At 42.0% G+C, this 23424-nt stretch overlaps 1 protein-coding gene across 1 annotated transcript in view; it reads right to left on the bottom strand.

Annotated features, from left to right (window-relative positions):
• Positions 1–1541: 1541 nt before the first annotated feature.
• LOC308476376 (uncharacterized protein) overlaps positions 1542–23424 on the bottom strand; it is a 65672-nt gene continuing 43789 nt past the window's right edge. The window contains exons 12-21 of the mRNA XM_081003919.1: positions 21583–21648; positions 20774–21023; positions 15182–15374; positions 13807–13972; positions 8613–8678; positions 7650–7773; positions 7175–7311; positions 5367–5495; positions 3966–4115; positions 1542–3567 (exon numbers count right to left, since the gene is read on the bottom strand). Of these exons, the coding sequence (XP_080860045.1) occupies positions 3167–3567; positions 3966–4115; positions 5367–5495; positions 7175–7311; positions 7650–7773; positions 8613–8678; positions 13807–13972; positions 15182–15374; positions 20774–21023; positions 21583–21648 (1682 nt within the window). The 3' untranslated portion in view covers positions 1542–3166. The remainder of the gene's footprint in view (positions 3568–3965; positions 4116–5366; positions 5496–7174; positions 7312–7649; positions 7774–8612; positions 8679–13806; positions 13973–15181; positions 15375–20773; positions 21024–21582; positions 21649–23424) is intronic.

The following is a 23424-nucleotide window of genomic DNA, read 5'->3' as shown; positions in this document are numbered from 1 at the left end:
CATTAGGTCCAGTCATGACCGACTCTGGGGTTGCGGCGCTCATCTCGCTTTATTGGCCGAGGGAGCCGGCGTACAGCTTCTGGGTCATGTGGCCAGCATGACTAAGCCACTTCTGGCGAACCAGAGCAGCACACACAAACGCCGTTTACCTGCCCGTCGGAGCGGTACCTATTTATCTACTTGCACTTTGACGTGCTTTCGAACTGCTAGGTTGGCAGGAGCAGGGACCGAGCAATGGGAGCTCACCCCGTCATGGGGATTCGAACCGCCGACCTTCCGATCGGCAAGTCCTAGGTTCTGTGGTTTAACCCACAGCGCCACCCGTGTCCCTACCACCTTTATTAGGATCAACTAAAAGCCATAAACCAGTGAGCTAGCTTCCTGTCCCAGGCTGGATGTTAAGTCCCTCCCATTCCTTTGCCTGATGATTGGATTTCATAGTTAATTTGATGCTGTGACCATCTTCTGTGGCAACAAAGACAGCTGCTCCTAAAAGAAAACAGAGGGCTCCTCCAGACTGCTGTTTTACTGTGTGCATTCTGAAACATCTTCTTAACATTAGTGCATTAGTTGTAGATTTATTCTGCTTGCAGTTTGCTTTGCAACGCTTCCGCAATGGTACCGCATTATTGCTGTCTATAGCACACAATAAAACTAATAATAATAATAATTTATTATTTATACCCCGCCCATCTGGCTGAGTTTCCCCAGCCACTCTGGGCGGCTTCCAATCGAGTGTTAAAAACAATACAGCGTTAAATATTAAAAACTTCCCTAAACAGGGCTGCCTTCAAATGTCTTTTAAAGATAAGATAGCTGCTTATTTCCTTCACATCTGAAGGGAGGGCGTTCCACAGGGGGGGTGCCACTACTGAGAAGGCCCTCTGCCTGGTTCCCTGTAACCTCACTTCTCACAATGAGGGAACCACCAGAAGGCCCTCGGCGCTGGACCTCAGTGTCCGGGCAGAACGATGGGGGTGGAGACGCTCCTTCAGGTATACAATAAAACTAGAACATTTATGGGATAAAAAGGTGGGATTTCAGCAGTAAGTTACAGGATATACACTGCTTGGAAATGAACCCGAACTTTTGCAGGGGCAAACAGTACTGAAAATGGGATTGTGTGTGACTGCTCCAAAAGCATCAGGAGCACAGATCGTCATGAATGTGCAATTTTTTAAAAAAATGACCGCTGAATAGCCGTCATGTGACACCCCTCCTTACAAAAATTGTGCAAACAAATCAGGATGAATGCTTAATGAACAGGTGACCTGGAAGCCACCAGACTGAGACCCAAACAGCATGATTATTTTAAAATGTATATCATTTTCCATTCACCAATTTATCATGGTTAGAGTTATTTCACAAGTAAGTTTCTTACAGCTGGTTCTGTGAACGAGCCTGAGACCTCCAGGTATAGGCTGTTATATAAATTCAATAAATAATAAGAATATATTTCACATTTTACTTTTTAGTATTCTTCTGCCCCTTCTAAATCAATAAAAGAACTGGAAGTTAAAAACATCTCTACCTCTGAAACATTACATGTTTATCCGTAAAAAAATGTATTTCATGAGAATCATTACTATTCATAACAACAATCACAGAAGGCAAATATTGCAAAGCAACAAACAGTCTTATGGTACTTTAAGCCAGAGAGTTGTATCCAACTACACAGAGTAAACCCATTTACATTAATGGACCTCAGTCATGTTTATTACTTTTGATGGGTCTCCTCTATGTTGTATTCACTGATAATTATTTTATTACGACATAAGCATTCATGGGCTAGAGTCCTGTTCACTCAATGTATGAAGCATTGATATAAGTAAGGATAGGCAAACTTGTTCATTTCAATTTTCTCAGTTTTCCAATCTTAGATCCACATTTCCACATCAGTTTGTGAATTTTTATTTTGAGTTCTCATTAAAATCCATCAGCATTTTAATGCAAATTACTCCTGTTATACACATGCCCATACGTGATTTGCCTAAGACACATTTTTGCAAAGCAACATCCTCTAAAATGATGCATTTCTGTATGTTATTTTCATGTATATGCACATTTTTATGGACACTTAACCCGAGTATATGCATTTTTGTACAAATTAATTGTCTGGAAAACTACATTGCAAAGTTCAGAGAAGTGTGAATTTTGAAGGATGGCCGTTTCCATGGTGTTTGTGAATTAAAGCAAATTTGGGGCAGGTGTGTGTATGTATTTGCAGGGGAAGAATAAGCAGTGAGGGGCAAGGGAAATAAAATATAAAAAATACAATCTATTACATCAAAACTTAAACGAAAGTCAAATATAAACACAGTGACAATTCACAAAGTAACCCAACTACTCCCTGAATATTGCAAAGGGTGAGTTCAAATGAAATGGTGCATATAAGAGGCTGCAAATGATTTCAGACACGTCTAAGTCAGTCGTCAAGTGTTACCATAATACAGTAAGAGTAAACAATGAAAAAACTGCAAGGTTGAATTTCAGCAGAACAAAGAAACAATTGGCCAAATGTAGCTAGGGGCTGCGTGTTCACAGAAAGAGACTTCCATTAGGGTTGCCATACATCCAGAATTTCCCGGACATGGCTAGAATTTGGTCGTAGGAAACAGTGTCCGTGTGGAAATCGCTGAAGAGTGTCCAGATTTTCACTTTTTGAAGTAAGGCAGCCCTGCTTCCATGGATCTGTCTCTAGCCGGGTGGTGTATCAGACACAAAGACCTATGCTCCAGATGTGATTTTCTTCTATGAGCCAACCTTTTGCGCAAAGCTAAAATCCCATTGATAGGCTGATTGGCAGGACGAGGAAGGCGGTGGTCTAGATTCACTAAACAGCTGGTTGTCAGCATTTCAGCTTTCTTTAAAACAGGATACACGGGTATAGCTGATCCACATGCATTCAGCTGGAGTGTAGCCACTGTGTGTAGTTTTCCTCCCACAACAAGAGAAACAAATGAAAAACCCTGCTCATCGTACTTTAGTAGAAATAAGTCATTTCAAGTTGATCATTTTTTTGTTTGAAACACCATGTGAATCTGGTACATTAAGAAATGCTAGTGGAAGCGATGTTGTCAAATGAGTCCGTTTACCATGTACAAATGGTGGCTGTAACAGCATCATCCATCAAAGTAGTCTTTTGAAACAGCTGCGCCAGGAGTTATTAAAAGGATACAAGGGTTTCTGTTGTATTGAGAGAGGTTGGCACCAAAGGTAGTTCTGGAGAAATTTGGTGTCCTGGTGGCATTCGGTATCTGACCTTTTTCCAGAACTTGGTATTTGCAGAATAAGAATGCTTCTTCGTAAGGTCACCTTTCCATCTAATGGCTCCCTGCTTTTGCTTGATGTATCTAATGGATTCTGGCAAGCTGCTGTAATCCTCTATTTTACCCATTTCGATCAGAATGACTTTCATTCCAGCACTTTCACTCATAAGGGCATTGTACAAAGCTATTTGCTCCTCAGGAACCCCTTGTGATATACTGTAGGTTTGAAATCCTGGTACTAATATAATGATTAGCCTTCTGCTTTGCTTAATGGTTTCATCAATAACGTTGACTACAGCTGTAAATTAAATAAATAAATAAGATAAATACCACATCAAATATGGGCTTCTGCAAGTAAATCACCTACTTTTTTGTGATATTCATGGATTCTTAACGATGCAGGAATTTTTCGTAGAAGGAAAAATCCCAGATATCTGACCATATGCACATAACATATTGATGCCTTGGGATTTGAAATACGTGTTCAACCAGAGTTGAATGGGTATCCAACTTTGGCTCAAAAGCAAGCAAGCAGAATGGAAAGGTTCATGCTCCATATTAAACAGAACTGCAAGATGGCTATCAGTTATTGCAAGTTATTAACACCTCATTAGTTTATGGACGAGACTGAGACAACCTCTTTCATTTAAAAAGCAATAAGGATGAATGAATGCTTTTTTCTTTTCTTTTTTTTACCTTTTCCTGGTAAGTCATCCCGGCCAAGGATAAATAGATTATACCCACACTTTTTCTCCAAAACCTCAGGAAGCACTTTCAGAGCAAAACAATCTTGGGTATCTGTTTTTGGATACAGTACGTAGGCATCATAGATCTTGCCATCTGAAACTGAACACCACATGTAAACCTCTAATATTTTACTCTTTGATACTTGCATTTCCAGTTTTACTTGGTAAACCCCCTCCGGGAAAAACTAATGTTTGAATAGCAGCTGGTTAAGGAACAACATTGGGCAGACGCCATGATTTGATTCTATCTGGACTGCGTGTCAATATGGCAGCCGCCTGCAGTGGAAGACTCCTGGACTGATTAGGCAACACCAGTTTGTGAAGAGATTATGCGAATTTACAGAGGGGAATCTTGAATTACAGATTTGGAGCATAAAGAAGAAGAAGAAAGACATAAAATCCACACAGAAATGTTTTGACTTAACTCATTTGCAGAATGAACGCAGAGGTTGTTGAAAATAATGAAGGATTAACATCAGAATGAATTATGGGAATTATTGTAATGATTATGAAAAGCAGTAGAACTATGAGGTGATTAGGATTCCCTCCAATCTCAAAGCATGGGAAGTCAGTCAAAAATTTATAATTAGGCATAATATTGGGACTGTTCGATTATTGAATAATTTGTATAATTTGGGATATATAATATGGGTTGATTGGATTGTTAAAATGGAAATTTAATAAATATTATTTTAAAAGAAAAGAAAAGAAAAGAAAAGAAAAGAAAAGAAAAGAAAAGAAAAGAAAAGAAAAGAAAAGAAAAGAAACTGAACACCACAGACCAAGGTAATAGGCAGAGCTAAATAATAACATAAGGTGCTAGGTATACTGTGTTATTTTTATGCTGCCTATTATCAGCAGGTAGATCAGCATATATCTCATGTTTTTAAGTGACATTCAATGGGCAATCCTGCTTTGGGACAAGATACAGGGGCAGCTTGGGCTGCAAGCTTTATTTCGGTTCCTTCCCATACCACTCTAGTCATTTTTTAACCTAGGAGTTTGCACGAGAGGAGCTGGCATTGTGGCTACTTCCAATGCCAACATGGTCAGCTGCTGGAAGTGGATGAGTCAGAGATGAGCCACATTACTAGCCCTGCCCATCTGGGTTTCTACAGCAACAGCATGAAAGGTGCAAGGGGATGGCACCTCTGATAACAAAATAATCGGCATTGAATCTCAGCCATTAGCAACTGTCTTGCAACCACTCCATCTGTAGATATCCCATGACTACAGCCACCCAATGCTTTGTTATGGCATGCTTCCCACACACCCTTCTTTGCTTTTATTTTTGTGGCCGCAGATACAGGCACTGCATTCTTTCCTTTCACAGTAAATAATATACCATTACCTTTTTTATGAAGAAAAGGGTGGCATGACTTCCGATACCAAAGTACAAGCTCAATCTTGAACAATGCGCAGATTAGGACAGGAATAAAGATGAGCAACACCAGTGCAATCAGTCCCAGGATATTTTTTGCTGAAATGGAAAAGAAAATGAAAATGAAAAAAATGGAGCCACTCAGATGTACCAGGATCCGACGAGCAAAGCATATATAAATATTTCAAAGTAGGGTAAGCAACTGGGATCCCACTAGGACAGGAATTGGAAATGTTGGGCCCTCCAGGTGTTAGAATCATACAACTGTAGAGCTGGAAGGCACCAGAAGAGTCATCTAGTCCAGCTAGATGCATTGCAGAATAGAAGATGGACCACAACTCCCATTATCCTAGAGCAGGGGTCAGCAGGAGGCCGGTCCACTCTCCCTCAGACCTTGTGGGGGGCCGGACTATATTTTGAAAAAAATATATGAATGAATTGCTATGCCCCACAAATAACCCAGAGATGCATTTTAAATAAAAGCACACATTCTACTCATGTAAAAACATGCTGATTCCTGGACCGTCCGCGGGCTGGATTTAGAAGGCGATTGGGCTGGATCAGGGCCCCAGGCCTTAGTTTGCCTACCCATGTCCTAGAGTAGCGGTTCTCAACCTGTGGGTCCCCATATGTTGTTGGACTACAACTCCCATCACCCTAGCTAGCAAGGCCAGGGATGATGGGAGTTGCAATCCAACAACATCTGGGGACCCACAGGTTGAGAACCACTGGCCTAGAGCATTGTGGGTTGATGGGAATCCAATAACAGCAGGGGTGCCAACTTGAGTAAAATATTGTGGGGGCCCGGGTAAGCCCTTCCCTGCATAATCGATCACATGATGCAGAGCACCCACACCATTTGAATGGGAATAACCATTAACTTTGTGGGCGCTTGGCCCCCTCAAATATTTTATTGTGGGGGTTGAAGCCCCCACGGCCCCTAGGAGTTGGCTCCTATGGTCTTGAGAGTGAGCTAGAGCAAATCCGCTCCTTCCTCATGGTATGTTGCTTGACCTTCCAGCTGCAAAAGAGGCATGGAGAGAAAAGTATATGGGATACCAATACCAGAACCTGCAGGCAGAGCACTTTGGGGGAAAGAGGCTTTAGCATCAGCCCACCTTTATTTATTTAAAAATGCAGTTTCAGCATTTGAGAAATTTGCCACATTTCCCCAACAAAGCAAAGTCTGGAGGCTGTTAGCATGGAATATGAAGTGTGAAAATATTCTAAATTTGTGAGCAGAATCCAAAGAAAGTTAGACATCAACCATGGCTGCAAATTCTCAGTGTACTAGAAAGAAATCTCCCTGCAATCAAAAGGGCATATTTCTAAGCTAGCATATGCAGAGGTTCATCCTGGCTCATCTTGAACGCTACTAGGGACCGCTGGACGGTTAGGTCCAGTCGAAGGTGACTATGGGGTTGCGGTCCTCATCTCGCTTCAGGTCGAGGGAGCTGGCGTTTGTCCACAGACAGCTTTCCAGGTCATGTGGCCAGCATGACTAAACCGCTTCTGGCACAACGGAACACTGTGACGGAAACCAGAGCGCATGGAAACGCCATTTACCTTCATAACAAAGTAGCCAGCGGTTTTCTGCTGGTGCAGAAGCACGTCTGTTTCCTCTCCTCTCCTCCTGTGTGCACCCCCACACACAGACACAAATCTTCTCCAGAGTGTCCTCAACCCTCCAGAGGCAATTCGGAAGGTGTGTTTATTCATTTGCATTCTTCACAATTATTCATTTTTTTACTAATAAAAATACCAGATGACATACGTACGTGGGCGTTGTATTAAGAAGTATGCAGCAACTTCGCCCGCCTGGCAAACAAACCGCTGGTCATAATCTTCATTTTTCACCTCATTGATGGTCAGAGGGACTACATAAGCCCATGCTCCTTCAACAGGGAAGTCTTTTCTGTTCAAAAAGTAGTAGAAGTACACATTGAAAATTTGTTCTAAAGGGGCATTGTGGGGGTTGCAGCAAAGGATTTCCAGGTGCAAAAACTGCAGCCCAGATTTAAACTATCTGTTTGGTGGACAAGGTCACATCATTCACTCTTGGGCAGATTCAATCTACCCTGACATGCAGCTGTGCAGATTTTATACATGGCCATTTTCTAAACAAGATCCTGTGTGAAATCTGCTGTGCACAAAGCTGAAGGATGGACGTGTCCCATACCATTTGTCATGAGTACACAATGAGAGGAAACGAATCATGCTGGATTTATTTACGTTAAAAATAAATATACTTACTCAAATCCTTCTTCAATTCTACCTTTAAACAGGAAGTTTACTGGAGTATTATTGACTTTCCAGGTGATGCTATTTAAAGAGTTTCTGTAACTTGACACATTGCACATCGTAAATATTTTGGAGCCTGCAAAATTCATTATCAGAAAATGGCCATAAGACACTTTCAATAAATTGTAGTTGTACAATCATGTGACTATCATCACATCTTCTGGTATATAATCTATCAGGGTTTGTGCTAATGTAGCTGGCTTGGTCATGTACACAGAATGAAAGATGACAGGATCCTCAAAGATGTGCTTTACGGGAAAGCTGGATTCAGGCACCAGGCCTGTTGACAGGCCAACCTTGCATTATAAAGATGTCTGCAAATGTGACATGAAGGCTGGCAACATTAACCCCAATGTTTGGTTATCCCTTGCAGATGACCGCAGGGCATGAAGACAGACAGTGAGGTCATGTATCCACAGCAGTGCCCAGAAGAGACCTCTGGGAGGAGCACAGAGAGAAGAAATGTCATGTTACATCTTTAACAGTGAAACCAGACGCCTTCATCTGCCCCATCTGCAATAAAACATGTCTCGCCCATATTGGTCTCTACAGCCACAGCAGGCACTATAAATCTCCAACAGTTTGACTTTACCCTGATGGCAAACTCTTCCATCTCCTCTTGAGACAGATGGATACCAACGACAACAAGAGTAAACCATGCACAAAATACAATTATCAGAGCTCTGCAGATTTCAAAAACTATTTAGCGGGGAAATTCTGTAGCAAAAGCAGGGGGACACTGAACAGTCAAATACGGAACTACTTAGAAAGTGCAGTGCTAGTGATTACTACTGATAACAGTGCCTTCGACTCATGGAAATAATGAAATGATTGGGTTCTTGTTCATTTTGTGTTGTTGTGGGTGTTTTTGTTCGGCCAGTTCTCTTTAAAATATGAAAGTACTAAATGACTTACCAAGTTCAGCTTCAATCGTATTATTTCTGGGGTACAGAATCTCAGTTCTTTTCTTTGGTTCATTCGCTAGCAACAGAAGAAGACAGAAATATTTTTATAAGATCAGATAGAGAACAACAACTCTTTTGGGGGGATGGGATTTCCATAATAGTTCAGATAACAGATATGGTCAATATATAATAACAGATATTGTTTTGATGATGGGGGAAAGAGTCCAGGCCTCAGTATGGCCCAGAGGTCTTTACAACAGAAGATGTTCCCTAGGCTCCAGGGCAGGTGGCCACACCCAGGCAAAATCTCAGGGAGATGGCAGACAGCTCTCTCCATCCAAGCTGGGTGGAGTTTATTATTTAATTTCCACTCCTTCCTTCCTTCCTTCCTTCCTTCCTTCCTTAGGAGCCCAGAAACTGGAAGGCAAAGTCTGCTAGAGAAGAAAGAAAGGAGAAAGTCAGAGGAGAAGTCAAATGCCCTAACTTGATACTCTCCTGAACTACCATCAGGACTGGTCTGAGACATTTTGCTGCCAGAGGCAGAACAGCAAATGCCTTGCCCACAAACAGTGTGACAGACACCCATACTATATATGGGCGCTGGGTAACACGACCAATTTTATGAGTGTGCTAAAAGACACAACTCTCCTGTTTTTAACACAGGAGAGGTCTGGAATCGACAATTTGTGGCAGCATTTGTGAGTAAGCAGAAGCAAGGTATTGTGCTTCTTTGAAGACTGCCCCTTGTCCACTCCCAGAGGTTCAAAGTATGAGGCAGTAGCATACAGTGAATTTTTTGTAGGGGAACAGTGAGGGCCAGAGGCACCAGCTTGCAAGTGTGATGGAGGTGGGGGGAATCACACGCATGAGCACAGCATAGCACCTTCCTCCCTAAACTGGGCAGAAGCTTCCAAGGCTTTGGGAAGGAGGCGCCAAGGGAACATTTATGGGACTAGCCTAATCCCTGCTAGACCACTGACCACATGCCTCTGGTATGAGGATGCACTTCTGAAACAAAACAAAACTATTTATTTAACGGCATTTAATGAGGATTCCAAATGTGACGGTTAGATAAACAAGGCACAAAACTTGGTCCAAAGCACACACTCTTTGCAAAGAGCTTTAAACCATACTCTTTTTAAAAGCAAGTCTCAATATAGACTTTTCCCACCTAGACAAACCAGAAACACTCACTCAACCCTTTGTAGAGTTTCACCTTCCCCCTCAGGGAATCAAACTGGGTTGCCCTGCCTGGTTAAAACTTGTTCCTGACAGAGCAGGTAGCTATCTAACTCACTAACTGGCAGTCAATTCTCTATCTGAGCTCTCTCGGACAGATCAAGGTCCCCACCATCTGCCCACACCAACTGACAGTCTCTATCTGACTGTTAAACTTCCAGCTTCTCAATTTCTGACCTGCCAATCCCTCCTGATTGGCTGATGGCCCAACCAGCTCTCACTGGTTGCTGTGTCCCTAGGAGGCTGACCCAGGCCCTGTCCGTCACACACAGTAGCCAAGACTGGCCAAGATATTTCAGCACCTGATGCAGAAAATCACACAGCCACCTCTCCCTGGGAGTAAAATGATGATGAATTAAATAACTAACAGTCTGCTATGTTTTCATGGCAACTCAAAGTCGGCTGTTTGAGATAGCCACCTCACTCATGGTAGGGCTGGCTCTGGGTACCAGGTGACTCTGCTTTCCATAGCAGCTGGCCTCCCATTTTTCCCAGCAGGGGATCTTGTCTGCCCTCTGCTGGTGGATTCTGCCTGAATGATAGAGCCAGGATTGCCTTTCAAGGATTTCAAAGAGCCCCTCTCTCTTTTCCTAACTCAGACAACTGTGCCCAAACTCCACAGGGCAGCAACCAAGGACAAGGATTTTCAAAAGTGGGGAATGCTTCCCTGCAAGTGCAAAAGAGAATAACTACATACTGTATCTGACATCCAACAGCAACTCTCTGTCTCTACCTCAAGTGTCCTGCCCTGTGATGGCCTGGGATTCGGACTCGGAGGCTGAACCTGAGGAATCCCAGCCTGCACAGGAGTCCCCGCCTCCAGAACCAGCTGAGCCAGTGCTGGGGCTTGAGCCTGAAGGGTCCTCACCTGTGCTGGATCCTCAGGTGCAGGCACCAGCTGAGTCTGCTCTGGCTCCTCAGATGATGGAGGACCCATTGCCTGCAGGTGCTCCACTCTCAGCCCCGTCAGGGGAAGCTGAGGTTGCCTCTGGGTCCGGTAACCCTCCAGCCTCTCCTGAGCTGCAGAGGCTCAGGGCAGAGAGGTGGAGGGAACTAAGTTACCGCAGGAGGAGTGCTCGCCTCCAGGCCAGGAGAGGCGAGTCACCTGTGGACCGGGGCCGCCCTATGCCTCGGGGCAGATAAAAGCCAGCCCCAGGTTGCGGGAGCAACATTGTTGGTAGCCTGTTCCTGCCTGCACCCTGTCCTGCTCTCCTGCCAGAGTTCCTGACCTCACCCGACTCCCTGCCTTGGACCCAGCTTCAGCTTTGACGGACAGCCTCCATACCACACCCTCAACCTCAGACTGGACTCGGACCTCGCCGCACGGTTAACCCTCGAGACCAGCACATGCCCAGAGAAAACATGGGATGCTTCCAAACTGTGCTTTTACTGCATAATAGCCATGCTTTGCTCACTAACTTTGTACAGGGCAGCTACATGACATCATCATTAAATGACTGCTTTCCTCCTGCTTCTTCACACTTTCGCAGTGTAGTGTAGTGTAGTCTCCACAGGTAAAGATGGTCCTAGGACTACTCTTAAAGAATTTAAGAAGAGCCTGATGGATCAGACCAGTGGCCCATCTAGTCCAGCATCCTGTTCTCACAGAGGCCAACCAGATGCCTATAGGAAACCCACAAGCAGGATCTGTGATTTCCAGAAACTGACATTCAGAAGCATTACCCTTTTCCAAGATGCATGGTTTACACATTTATAACAACATAGGGGGCAGGTGAACCTATTGCCCTACATCTACTGAAATGCATTTTCAAAATATTTCCTTTCCCATTTTAGTAGGTTTTTTAATTTACCCGTCTTTTCTGTGAAAGTAATAACATAATTATCCAATAGTGTTCCAGTTATAAAAGTGCTTTAGTGTGTTTTTTTTAATGCAAAGAAAAAGCCAACCCGGGGGGACAGGGCACTAGGGTGTCATTCATTGGGAACCCCGTGAACTGATACTAGATGGTAATGGAAAACATGTGAGTTGCAATCAACTAAGTTCCACTCAGAAATGACCCATTGAAATTAATCTGTCTACGTTACATTAATACATAAACAAGAAGCAGATAGGGAATCAGTTAATAATTATAGACCCATATCATTGCTTAATAACTGCTGTTTGTGGGTATCCTAGCAAACAGATTGAAATCACCTTTAAAGGATAATATAAATCAAGATCAAGCGGGATTCCTCCCAAACAGACATATAAAGACAAATATGAGGATAGTGATGGATTTATTGGAATACTTGGAGTTAAGACCAAATAAAAGAATGGTGTTCATGCTAATAGACGCTGAAAAGGCTTTTGATAACTTATCAAGGGTATTCCTACAGAAGGTATTGAAACTAGCATCACCGGGGGAATACTATTGTAGAGGTATAAAAGCATTCTATGAGAAGCAGCAGGCTAGGCTAATAATTAACAGTGGCAAGACAGAATGTTTCCCAGTGGAGAGGGGCACCAGACAAGGATGTCCCCTCTCACTTTTACTTTTTTTGCTAACATTAGAGATATTATTATCAGAAAAAAGGAAAGATAAAGAGATTAAAGGAATAACACTCGGAAAAGAGATTTTTAAGCTTAGAGCCAAAGCAATAGAGATTATAAATGATTTTGGTAGGGTGTCAGGTTTTAAGATGAATATGGAAAAGACAAAACTTATGGTAAAAAATATTCAAGAACGAGAACAAAAAGAACTTGAGGAGAAGGTAGGCCTACAGATTGTTAAGAAAGCAAAATATTTGGATATAGATTTAACTATGAAGAATATCAATCTGTTTAAAAATAACTATGAAAAAGTTTGGAAAGGAATAAGAAAAGATTTTGAAACTTGGAGCAGACTAAAGTTATCAATATGTTCTACCAAAAATGCTATATTTATTCCAAACGATACCAATTATAAATAAAGAAAATTGTTTCGAAGAATGGAGGAAAGATATAATGAGATTTGTATGGCAAGGGGAAAAACCGCGGATAAAATATAAATTATTGATGGAAAGAAAAGAAAGCGGAGGATTGGCGTTGCAAAATGTAAAATTATATTATGAAGCAAAATGCTTAATATGGGTAAGAGATTGGATTAAATTGCAAAAAAATTAATATATTAGATCTTGAAAGTTATAACATCAGGTATGGATGACATGCGTATATCAATTATGAGAAGGTGAAAGTCAATAAAGAATTTACAAATCATATATTTAGAAGTGCACTATAAAAAGTATGGAATAAATATAGATTACAGTTGGAACCACAGGCACCTTGGTGGATGTCACCGATGGAGGCGTATGCTGTAAAAAAACTGAATATGAGAACAAATTGGCCAACATATAGACAACTTTTGAAAGAAGAACAAGGGAAACTCAGATTAAAACCCTTTGAGGAGATACATCAATATGAAATTGAGAGATGGCATTATATACAACTCGGAAGTATATTTAATTCTGATCAAAAGAAAGGCTTTGCAAAAGAGGATTCAAAATTCAATATTATAATAATTCAAAACAATAAGAAATTGCTATCTAAAACATATAATCTGGACTGGGAATTGATGGATGAAGAAGTGAAAGAAACGGTGATTAAATGGGCCCAAGATGTCGGACATACTATTTATCTAGAGCAATGGGAGAAACTCTGGTGAGAAGATATTTGATTTACCGCCTTATATGCAATCAAAGAAAATTTTATCAAGATGTTCCATAGGTGGTACTTAACACCAGTTAAGTTGGCAAAGATATATAAATTGAAATCCAACCTTTGCCGGAGATGTGGCAAAGAAATAGGAACAACAATCCATATGTGATGTAGGTGTGAGGAAATCTCTATGGGATGTACTGGAGACCTCATACAATAAAACTAAAAATGGATTAAAGTTTTAAAATTAAAACTGCATACAACCCCATTACACAGGGAATATTTGTACAAAATACAGGCTTTACCAAGGAACTAAAACATAAAGATTTACCTTTAACAATCACAAAAATGCTCCTTGAAACATTATATTGATTCCCCAAATAAGTGTACGTTATTTTACATTCATATTTTCCCTTATCATCTTCTCTCACGTTGTTTATTACAAGATATGATTGCAAGACAAAAACTCGTTCATCCTGCTGCACTGCCTTGCATTCCTAAAAGCAAACAAAGGTTCAGTTTAAATGCACAGAGAATGTGAAAAGTACACACTATTTGCTCATGCTTAGGTTGGCTTATCCTAAACAAATCCCTGTATAGAGTCTTATGCTAAACAAATTCACTGTAGAGGAAGGCAAAACTAAGAGAAATTATAATGTTCCTCTGTTTTATATAATGTACGCAATAACTATTCAGTCAAACATTCAGCATGAAGAGCAATATTGTACACTGACCTTTAAAATGGTGCTAGTGACTTTTTCTTATGAAATAACCTGGTTGTGTTATGTTAATATATGTTACATTATTTGTTTTGAGTAAAGAGGCAAAGTGGCCTGTGTCTGCCTGCCCTGTGTACTTTATGCTGTAATGAGCTCTGGAGAAGTTGCAATGTACTAAATTTATGTGCCATCCCATTTATGTCTAGTTTGAGACTGAGCTGCCTAAGAGAATATGTAGTTCCAAACCCACGCTTGTTGAGAAAACTGGAATGAAGGGAGTTGCCTGCCTTGGGCTCACTTCCAGTTTCATAACCCAGATGGGAAAATAAATGATTTTAATTGTAGCCTGGGAGATTTTGCTGGAGAAAATAAGCGACCAATGGAATAATAAGAATCATAATTAATAATATATGGAAGGGGTGAGTGCTCCCTATCCACCTGATGATACATCCCATTAATAAATAAATAATTAATAATAATAATAATAATAATAATTTATTATTTATACCCCGCCCATCTGTCTGGGCTTCCCCAGCCACTCTGGGCGGCTTCCAACAAAATATTAAAATACCGTAATATATCAAACATTAAAAGCTTCCCTAAACAGGGCTGCCTTCAGATGTCTTCTAAAAGTCTGGTAGTTGTTGTTCTCTTTGACATCTGGTGGGAGGTCTTTCCACAGGGCGGGTGCCACTACCGAGAAGGCCCTCTGCCTGGTTCCCTGTAACTTGGCTTCTCGCAGTGAGGGAACCGCCAGAAGGCCCTCAGCGCTGGACCTCAGTGTCCGGGTAGAACAATGGGGGTGGAGACGCTCCTTCAGATATACTTCAGATATACTCCCCCCCCCCCACTGCCTTGGCACTTCAGTTGTGAGAATAATGTGGCATGGAGAAGTTACTAACATTAATTTTAACATTAAGTATTCTTTAGAAGAAAAGAAGTGATGGGGAAGTACCACAGAAGAGGGGGACCTATAAGAGTCTGTACCTTATACCAACGAACAGACAAAAAATCCAGCTCTCGTCCCAAGTCCTCCGTGTTAGAACACACAATCTTTGCAGCTGATCCTTTTGGTACCGTTTGATTGTAGCTGGACTTCTCATTAAAACAGAGAGCGGCACTGTCGTTGACAACCAGTATTCTAATCCTATTTCTGTAGCATATTGTCGAATTCTGGTAACTAAACATGAAAGTGCCAGAGTTAAAATTACTTCAGTTTTATGCTTTTGCAGAGTAAGCATACACACAACCCCCCACCCTCACAATTATTATCTTACGCTCTTTCCTTCTCGCTAATCCCAAAGGAGCACCTAGCATAAGATAAGGAAGGCGGCTGTTTGAATGCCTTTTGTTATAGTGACAACGCAATAGCAAGCACAATTTTGTTACCAAATAGACCCCTGTCTACTTTATTGAGGCTGCAATCTTATACTCCAGAGTAAGTCCCATTGAACTCATAGGGGCGTACTTCAGCCTAGACTAGGGGCATGGGTGTAGCCAGAGGGGCATGGAGGTAGCTCCCCCACCCCTAAATCAAATAAATAAAAATAAATAATATTTAACTAAAAGTAGAAATAATCAGAATATTTGAAATTGAAATGCACGCTGCAGCCACTTGGATTATATTGTGAACGGTTTTCAGCAAATCCAAGAAAAGTTGTTTTAGTCTAGATTTTTTAAAAAATAAGATAAAAATTGTGTGTTCTTTGTAATTTTGAAAAATATGCTCGTTAACCACATGAAAGGTACTCCCTGACATAATTTTTTTATTTAACTTAGTTTTCAAATGCCTGAAGATTTTGACAGCTTTTTCTGAAAACTTGGCGTCAGAAGAAAGTACCGTATTTTTCGCTCTATAAGACGCACCAGACCACAAGATGCACCTAGTTTTTGGAGGAGGAAAACAAGAAAAAAAATATTCTGAATCTCACAAGCCAGAACAGCAAGAGGGATCGCTGCGCAGTGAAAGCAGCAATCCCTCTTGCTGTTCTGGCTTCTGGGATAGCTGCGCAGCCTGCATTCGCTCCTTAAGACACACACACATTTCCCCTTACTTTTTAGGAGGGAAAAAGTGAGTCTTATAGAGCAAAAAATACGGTAATTTTAAAACAACTGTTGTTGAAATGTTTCATTCTGAAGCTGTTAGACAGAGCCAGATAGAGGATGGTGACAGGTAGGTCTCTTGCCCCCATCAAAACATAAATCCTGGCTTCCCCCATGACTAGGGGTGGGGATGGTCAGGCCTGAGGGGCAATTGCAGTCCTCCAGGCTTCTCTGTCTGGCCCCCAGGACTCTTTCCAGACCCCTCACTGGGCCTGATTCATACTCTCCTTGAGTATTCTTTGCCTGGGTGGAATGTGTACTTGAACTGTAAGAAGACCTTTCCTGACTGGATGGGGGATAAAGAGAAATGCATGACTGTGTGTAAAAACTATCCTATGGTAAAAAGTTAAAATTTACATTCAGTGATCCGCCCACTTCTTGGTCCCACCCATGTGGCTCTTGAAAAGTTATGCAAGAGGGAATGTGGCCCTCAGGCAAAAAAAAAAAGGATTTCTCACCCTTGGAGAAGACACATATAGGATTGTACTTCTTGGACCAAATATGTAAACAAATGGAAATGGGGAAATAGATGGTCATAAATGAATACCCACTAAAATTACAGGACCTAAATCTGACGCTTCCATACCTAAGGATGCAACATCTGAAATCTCCCAATTTGCAAAGGAATCATTTCAAAAGATCTCTGCCGAAATAGTTCAATCTGGTTGCCCAATGGAAGAGCACAGTCATTCCAATCTTACGTCAGTTTGAAGGTTTTCCAAAACAAAACCCTTTAATCGTTTACCAGTGTTTTTTAACGATGTTTTGAAAACATTCGGATTGTCCTGGACTTAGGCAATATTGCTGGAATGCAAGCACAAACACTGAAATAAACTGGAATGTGCACATTCCACAGTCAAATAACTGTGAATGCCTGAAGAAATGCTTTCATCCAGAGAGTGTAGTTTTACTGAACTTCATCAAGTTGAGGATTAGGTGATGGGAGGATGAACTAAAGATTACCAGTCATTTTAGGACAAAGATAGATGGCATACCATTTTGGCTGAATGGCTTTGTGCAATGGAAAAGAGGGAGCAGGAATTTGTGTTGGAAAATACTAAGAAATGGGATGCTCTGACTGGTATGAGTCAAACACATTCAGACCTGTTATACAATCATGTGTCAGTCAATTAGAATTATGAGAACTTCGAATGAAATCTGACAATATTCCCCAAAAGGCAGTCATCCCTCAGCAAAAATAACAAAAAATCTCAAGTCACATAAAGACTAGCAAGTGTATACAGTGGTACCTTGGGTTAAGAACTTAATTCATTCTGGAGGTCCGTTCTTAACCTGAAACTGTTCTTAACCTGAGGTACCACTTTAGCTAATGAGGCCTACCGCTGCCACTGCACAATTTCTGTTCTCATCCTGAAGCAAAGTTCTTAACTCAAGGTACTATTTCTGGGTTAGCGAAACCTGTAACCTGAAGCGTCTGTAACCCGAGGAACCACCGTATAAGCTTTTGTATACTTTCCACTTAAGACAGTGCTGCATGGAACGGATAAAATGGACTGCAGCCCATGAAAGCTTAGACCACAACGAATTTGTTGGTCTTTAAGGTACCACAAGAGTCTTTATTGTTAAGATTCTTCAGTGAGAACTTCCAATGAAAGTGTAGCTGGCAAAGGGCAGCCAAACTTTTGAAGACAAAAACGGGTATTACCATTTTGTCTATATACATGAGCGTTGGGGGCAGCATGCAAGGTATGATATACAAGCATCCTAAAGTTAATCCCTGACATGTCATACTTTGAAAGCCAATCTAGTTGAGCACTTGCAAAAGTTCAAGCTTCTAATGCCCATTTAAAGCTAAAGGGACCCCTGACCATTAGGTCCAGTCGTGGCCAACTCTGGGGTTGTGGCGCTCATCTCACTTTATTGGCCGAGGGAGCCGGCGTACAGCTTCTGGGTCATGTGGCCAGCATGACTAAGCCACTTCTGACAAACCAGAGCAGCGCACGGAAACGCCATTTACCTTCCCGCCAGAGTGGTACCTATTTATCTGCTTGCACTTTGACCTGCTTTCGAACTGCTAGGTTGGCAGGAGCAGGGACCGAGCGACGGGAGCTCACCCCGTCGCAGGGATTCGAACCGGCTCTGTGATTTAACCCACAGTGCCACCCGCTGCCGATTTAGAGCACCTGCAGAAAGTTTAGTGGTGCTCATGGAACACCAACCTCAGCCACCTCCCCCTTTCCTTGCCCTCGAGGACCCAGGGATTCCACTCAGCGATGGGGAAGGCAGTAGAAGTAACCGCAGGCACTGCCACTCCTCAGGAGGACATCTACTCTTGTCAGGGAGGGAGGGAGATGAAAGTATGGCGCAGCATCTCTTGTGGAATTTGATGCAAATAGCCTCAAGGGCCTTCTTCCCAGTGGAAATTAATGGAAACAGCATTGTGTTACCCTGGGCATATTGGAACATGAACTCCCAAATCCTACCTGGTGGAAATGGATGTTTCTAATATGAGTGAAGGGCCAGTTTCCACCTCTGCTGCCTTCCCTATGGCTGCAGGTAAGTTGTTGGGCCTGGGAGTCGCAGGAGAAGGTGCTTGAGGTTGAAGTCAAACAGGCTTTCATAGAATCATAGAATCAAAGAGTTGGAAGAGACCACAAGGGCCATCGAGTCCAACCCCCTGCCAAGCAGGAAACACCATCAGAGCACTCCTGACATATGGTTGTCAAGCCTCTGCTTAAAGACCTCCAAAGAAGGAGACTCCACCACACTCCTTGGCAGCAAATTCCACTGTCGAACAGCTCTTACTGTCAGGAAGTTCTTCCTAATGTTTAGGTGGAATCTTCTTTCTTGTAGTTTGGATCCATTGCTCTGTGTCCGCTTCTCTGGAGCAGCAGAAAACAACCTTTCTCCCTCCTCTATGTGACATCCTTTTATATATTTAAACATGGCTATCATATCACCCCTTAACCTCCTCTTCTCCAGGCTAAACATGCCCAGCTCCCTTAGCCGTTCCTCATAAGGCATCGTTTCCGGGCCTTTGACCATTTTGGTTGCCCTCCTCTGGACACGTTCCAGTTTGTCAGTGTCCTTCTTGAACTGTGTTGCCCAGAACTGGACACAGTACTCCAGGTGAGGTCTGACCAGAGCAGAATACAGTGGCACTATTACTTCCCTTGATCTAGATGCTATACTCCTATTGATGCAGCCCAGAATTGCATTGGCTTTTTTAGCTGCCGCGTCACACTGTTGGCTCATGTCAAGTTTGCGGTCAACCAAGACTCCTAGATCCTTTTCACATGTACTGCTCTCAAGCCAGGTGTCACCCATCTTGTATTTGTGCCTCTCATTTTTTTTTTTGCCTAAGTGCAATACTTTACATTTCTCCCTGTTAAAATTCATCTTGTTTGTTTTGGCCCAGTTCTCTAATCTGTCAAAGTCCTTTTGAAGTGTGATCCTGTCCTCTGGGGTGTTAGCCACCCCTCCCAGTTTGGTGTCATCTGCAAATTTGATCAGGATGCCCTTGAGTCCATCATCCAAGTCGTTGATAAAGATGTTGAATAAGACCGGGCCCAAGACAGAACCCTGTGGCACCCCACTAGTCACTCTTCTCCAGGATGAAGAGGAACCACTGATGAGCACCCTTTGTTTGCACCCTTTGTTTGCACCTTTTGTTTGCACCAAGCTGTGAACACAGACTTGCTCCACTTGCAAGGAATTGAATTGGGGTGCTCGTGTATGCGATTTTTGTTTTAGTTTTGCTTTTGAGTGGAATGTTTGATCTCGATGATCCTTGGGGTCCCTTCTAATTCTACAATTCTGTGATCTGCAACCTCTCTGCAAAGCACAGCCTCAAGCAGCAATTAAACAATATCTGCTTATCTGAGATTTGTTGCACTGGAAAATACAGTGGTACCTTGGTTCTCAAATGCCTTGGTACTCAAACAACTTGGAACCCAAACACTGCAAACCCGGAAGTAAGTGTTCCAGTTTGCGAACTTTTTTTGGAAGCTGAACATGCTCCGTTTTGACTATTACACTTCCGATTTGAGTGTTTCGCCTCCAATTTGAGTGCCACGCTTCCGTTTTGAGTGTTACGCTGAGGTCTGTCTGTTTTTACTGTTTATTTTGCATTTTTGTTTTTGCAAAAAAATTTGTTTTGTTTTTGTGACTGTGTGGAACCCAGTTCAGCCACTGATTGATTGACTGTGCGACCGCAGCACATTGTTTATTGCTTTCATTTTATGGCTCAATGGTCTCGTTAGATAGTAAAATTCATGTTAAATTGCTGTTTTAGGGGTTGTTTTTAAAAGTCTGGAACGGATTAATCCATTTTGCATTACTTTCTATGGGAAAGTGTGCCTTGGTTTTGGAACGCTTTGGTTTTGGAACTATCTTCCGGAACGGATTAAGTTTGAGAACCAAGGTACCACTGCAGTCAGATTTCCAATGGTACATCCTGAATTACCACCCTCCACCATTTACACACATGCACCACAGTTAATGGCAAGTCCTGACCGTATAACACATTCATATAATCCAGAATCTTCATATCTTGCAGGAATAAACCACAGCTTTGTTCCACGCTGATGAATTCTGGAGGATGGGTCTTTCGTTATAGGTGTTTCATTTCCACTTGTATACCAGCTGAAATTATAGGGTGTGTTTTCAAGATCTGGTGTTGGGTAAAAAAAACAATGGCGTCCTAGCGGTTCTCCTTCAGCAACGTATGGGTTAGCAATTTTAATATCCTGGACAATGCATTTCTCTGCAAGGAGTAGAGGAAATATTATTATTTTTAGTTTCGAGTGAGATTTTTTTACTGACTGTTAAAGGAGAAATCAACTTCAGCTAGCCAATAGGAGCCAACTACATCTACCCACAATGTTGCATGTTACGTAATCTTAGTTTATAGTGTCAGACTAGGACCTGGGAGACCAGGGTTCAAATCCCCACTAAGCCATGAAGCTCACTGGGTGACCTTGGGCCAGTGATTGCCTCTCAGCCTGACCTACCTCACAGGGTTGCTGTGGTGAATTAAATGAGGAGGGGGGACAGCCATGTATACCACCTTGTGCTCCTTGGTAAAAACAAGGTGGACTACAGAGGTAATAAATAAATACATAATGTAAGAAATAAATAATAAGTTTAAACTTACCCTTGAATAATCGTGAACATACAAAGCAAATATCGGCAGCACAGCAGTGAAAAGGCGGAGTTTTAATCCTAGAGTATTTGGGGCATCTAACAAAGATTGCTGGTTTTCAATATTGCTTCGTGTCCCCCCCACAAAAGTTCTCCACAAAATCAACTTCTGTATCACCCACCTGATTTGAGTACATAGAAGAATGATAGCATAACAGTGCAGGAAATCCCTAATGTGGTCTTCATGTTTTACTACACGAAAGGAAAGAGAGAGGAAGATTCATTAATGCCATTTTAACTTGATACGTAACCCCAAAACACTTTCATTATTATTTTTACTGGTAACTGGTACCTGCAGCTGCAAGAATGCGTTTTTTTCCTAATTTTTTGTTCTCCCGCCTTCAAAAAAGAAAAAGTTTTAATGGAATAAGTAAATATGAAGTGTAAAATAAAGATAGAGGAGAATTAAATACTTTCGAATGTTAAAATAAGTAAATGAAAAGAAGGTTAGAAGGATTTGCTGGAGATACGATTCAAATTAGAATACAAAGCAGAGAAGTGAGAGGAAGTCACGGAAATAAGTAAATGGGAAAACGGTTCTAATGGTTTAATTTGATTTTTTGTTACTTTTTTATTGTGATTTTTTGTCTTTTGTATTTTTCTTTGTACTGTGTGTTTTTTTGTAGGATGTATGTGATTTGTTTTTCTTTTTTTACTTTTTTCTTTTTCTGTAATCTTAAAATTGGAATAAATATTCTTTCAAAAAAGAAAAAGTTTCTTAGCACTTCATGCAACAGAAACCAAAAGGAAAAGCTTTTCATCTTTCCATCTATGAACAGAAAATCATTCTCCTACAACATGGAGAATGGGGAAGCCTTTGTGGTGCTAACCATCCACAGTAAGGTGCAGCTACCTTAATAACTATTGTGCTCTAGTAACACAAATAGCTCGCTACGGAGAAACATGTCCCTTTGAGTGCACACAACATGTTAGTTCATGCACCAACAAGCAAATGTTAAGTTTTCATGCACATACACAAAACTCATTCTGTTCCCACAGCTGGTCCAAGCCATCTACCTGCCTCGGTCAAACAAAATGGTTTCCTCAACCCCTCATTCCACAAACAAAATCCTAATAAGGCCGCCAAGGAGAACACTTCCTCCACTTCACCTGAGGGCAACAGGCTAGCTTAGCATGGCCTTTACATCTCTCTTTGCTACTCCATGCGCCCAGCACCTCCCCCTCCCCTGAGGTGTCTGCCTCACTTGGCCATTGTAGGTCCAACCCTGACTGCTGCACCATTGCCTGGCCACATCTAGGCCTTGCTAGATATAGAGATGCCACCTGTTCCCTGGCTGGATATGTTTATGAGGAGATGAGTCTCAGCCCAAGGCGATTATCAGAATCACCACACGGTTGGGTCAGAAGAAAGTGGCTGGAACTTGTGAGAGAGTCATTGACTTCCACACATGCATTTGCAGCCAATCCTAGCTCAACAACACACATCCCAGTATTAATATACACAGTTGCAAACATGCATTATATTTTGAGATAAGAAGAAGAAGAGTTTGGATTTGATATCCCGCCTTTCATTCCCTTTAAGGAGTCTCAAAGCGGCTCACATTCTCCTTTCCCTTCCTCCCCCACAACGAAACACTCTGTGAGGTGAGTGGGGCTGAGAGACTTCAGAGAAGTGTGACTGGCCCAAGGTCACCCAGCAGCTGCATGTGGAGGAGCGGAGATGCGAACCCGGTTCCCCAGATTGCGAGAGTACTGCTCTTAACCACTACACCACACTGGCCTCATAGAGGCTAAGCAGGTAGAGGCTAAGCAGGTACATTTAAAAAATGAAGCATATGAAGTAACCTCAAGTGTAAGGAATAAGATCGTTGCAAATCCATTATTCAGTGACCAAAATACACAGACACTTAAGGCAAAAGGTACAGCTACAACACATAAACCACAACACACCTAAAAAGTGAGAAATCAAAGCAATTTCCCACTTCCCTGGCCCACATAGTAAA

Source organism: Podarcis pityusensis (assembly GCF_964106645.2).
Source record: "Podarcis pityusensis genome assembly, chromosome: 4".
NCBI lineage: Eukaryota > Metazoa > Chordata > Lepidosauria > Squamata > Lacertidae > Podarcis > Podarcis pityusensis.
Note: the sequence above shows the minus strand (reverse complement) of the source record. Positions and strands in the feature narration are given on the sequence as shown.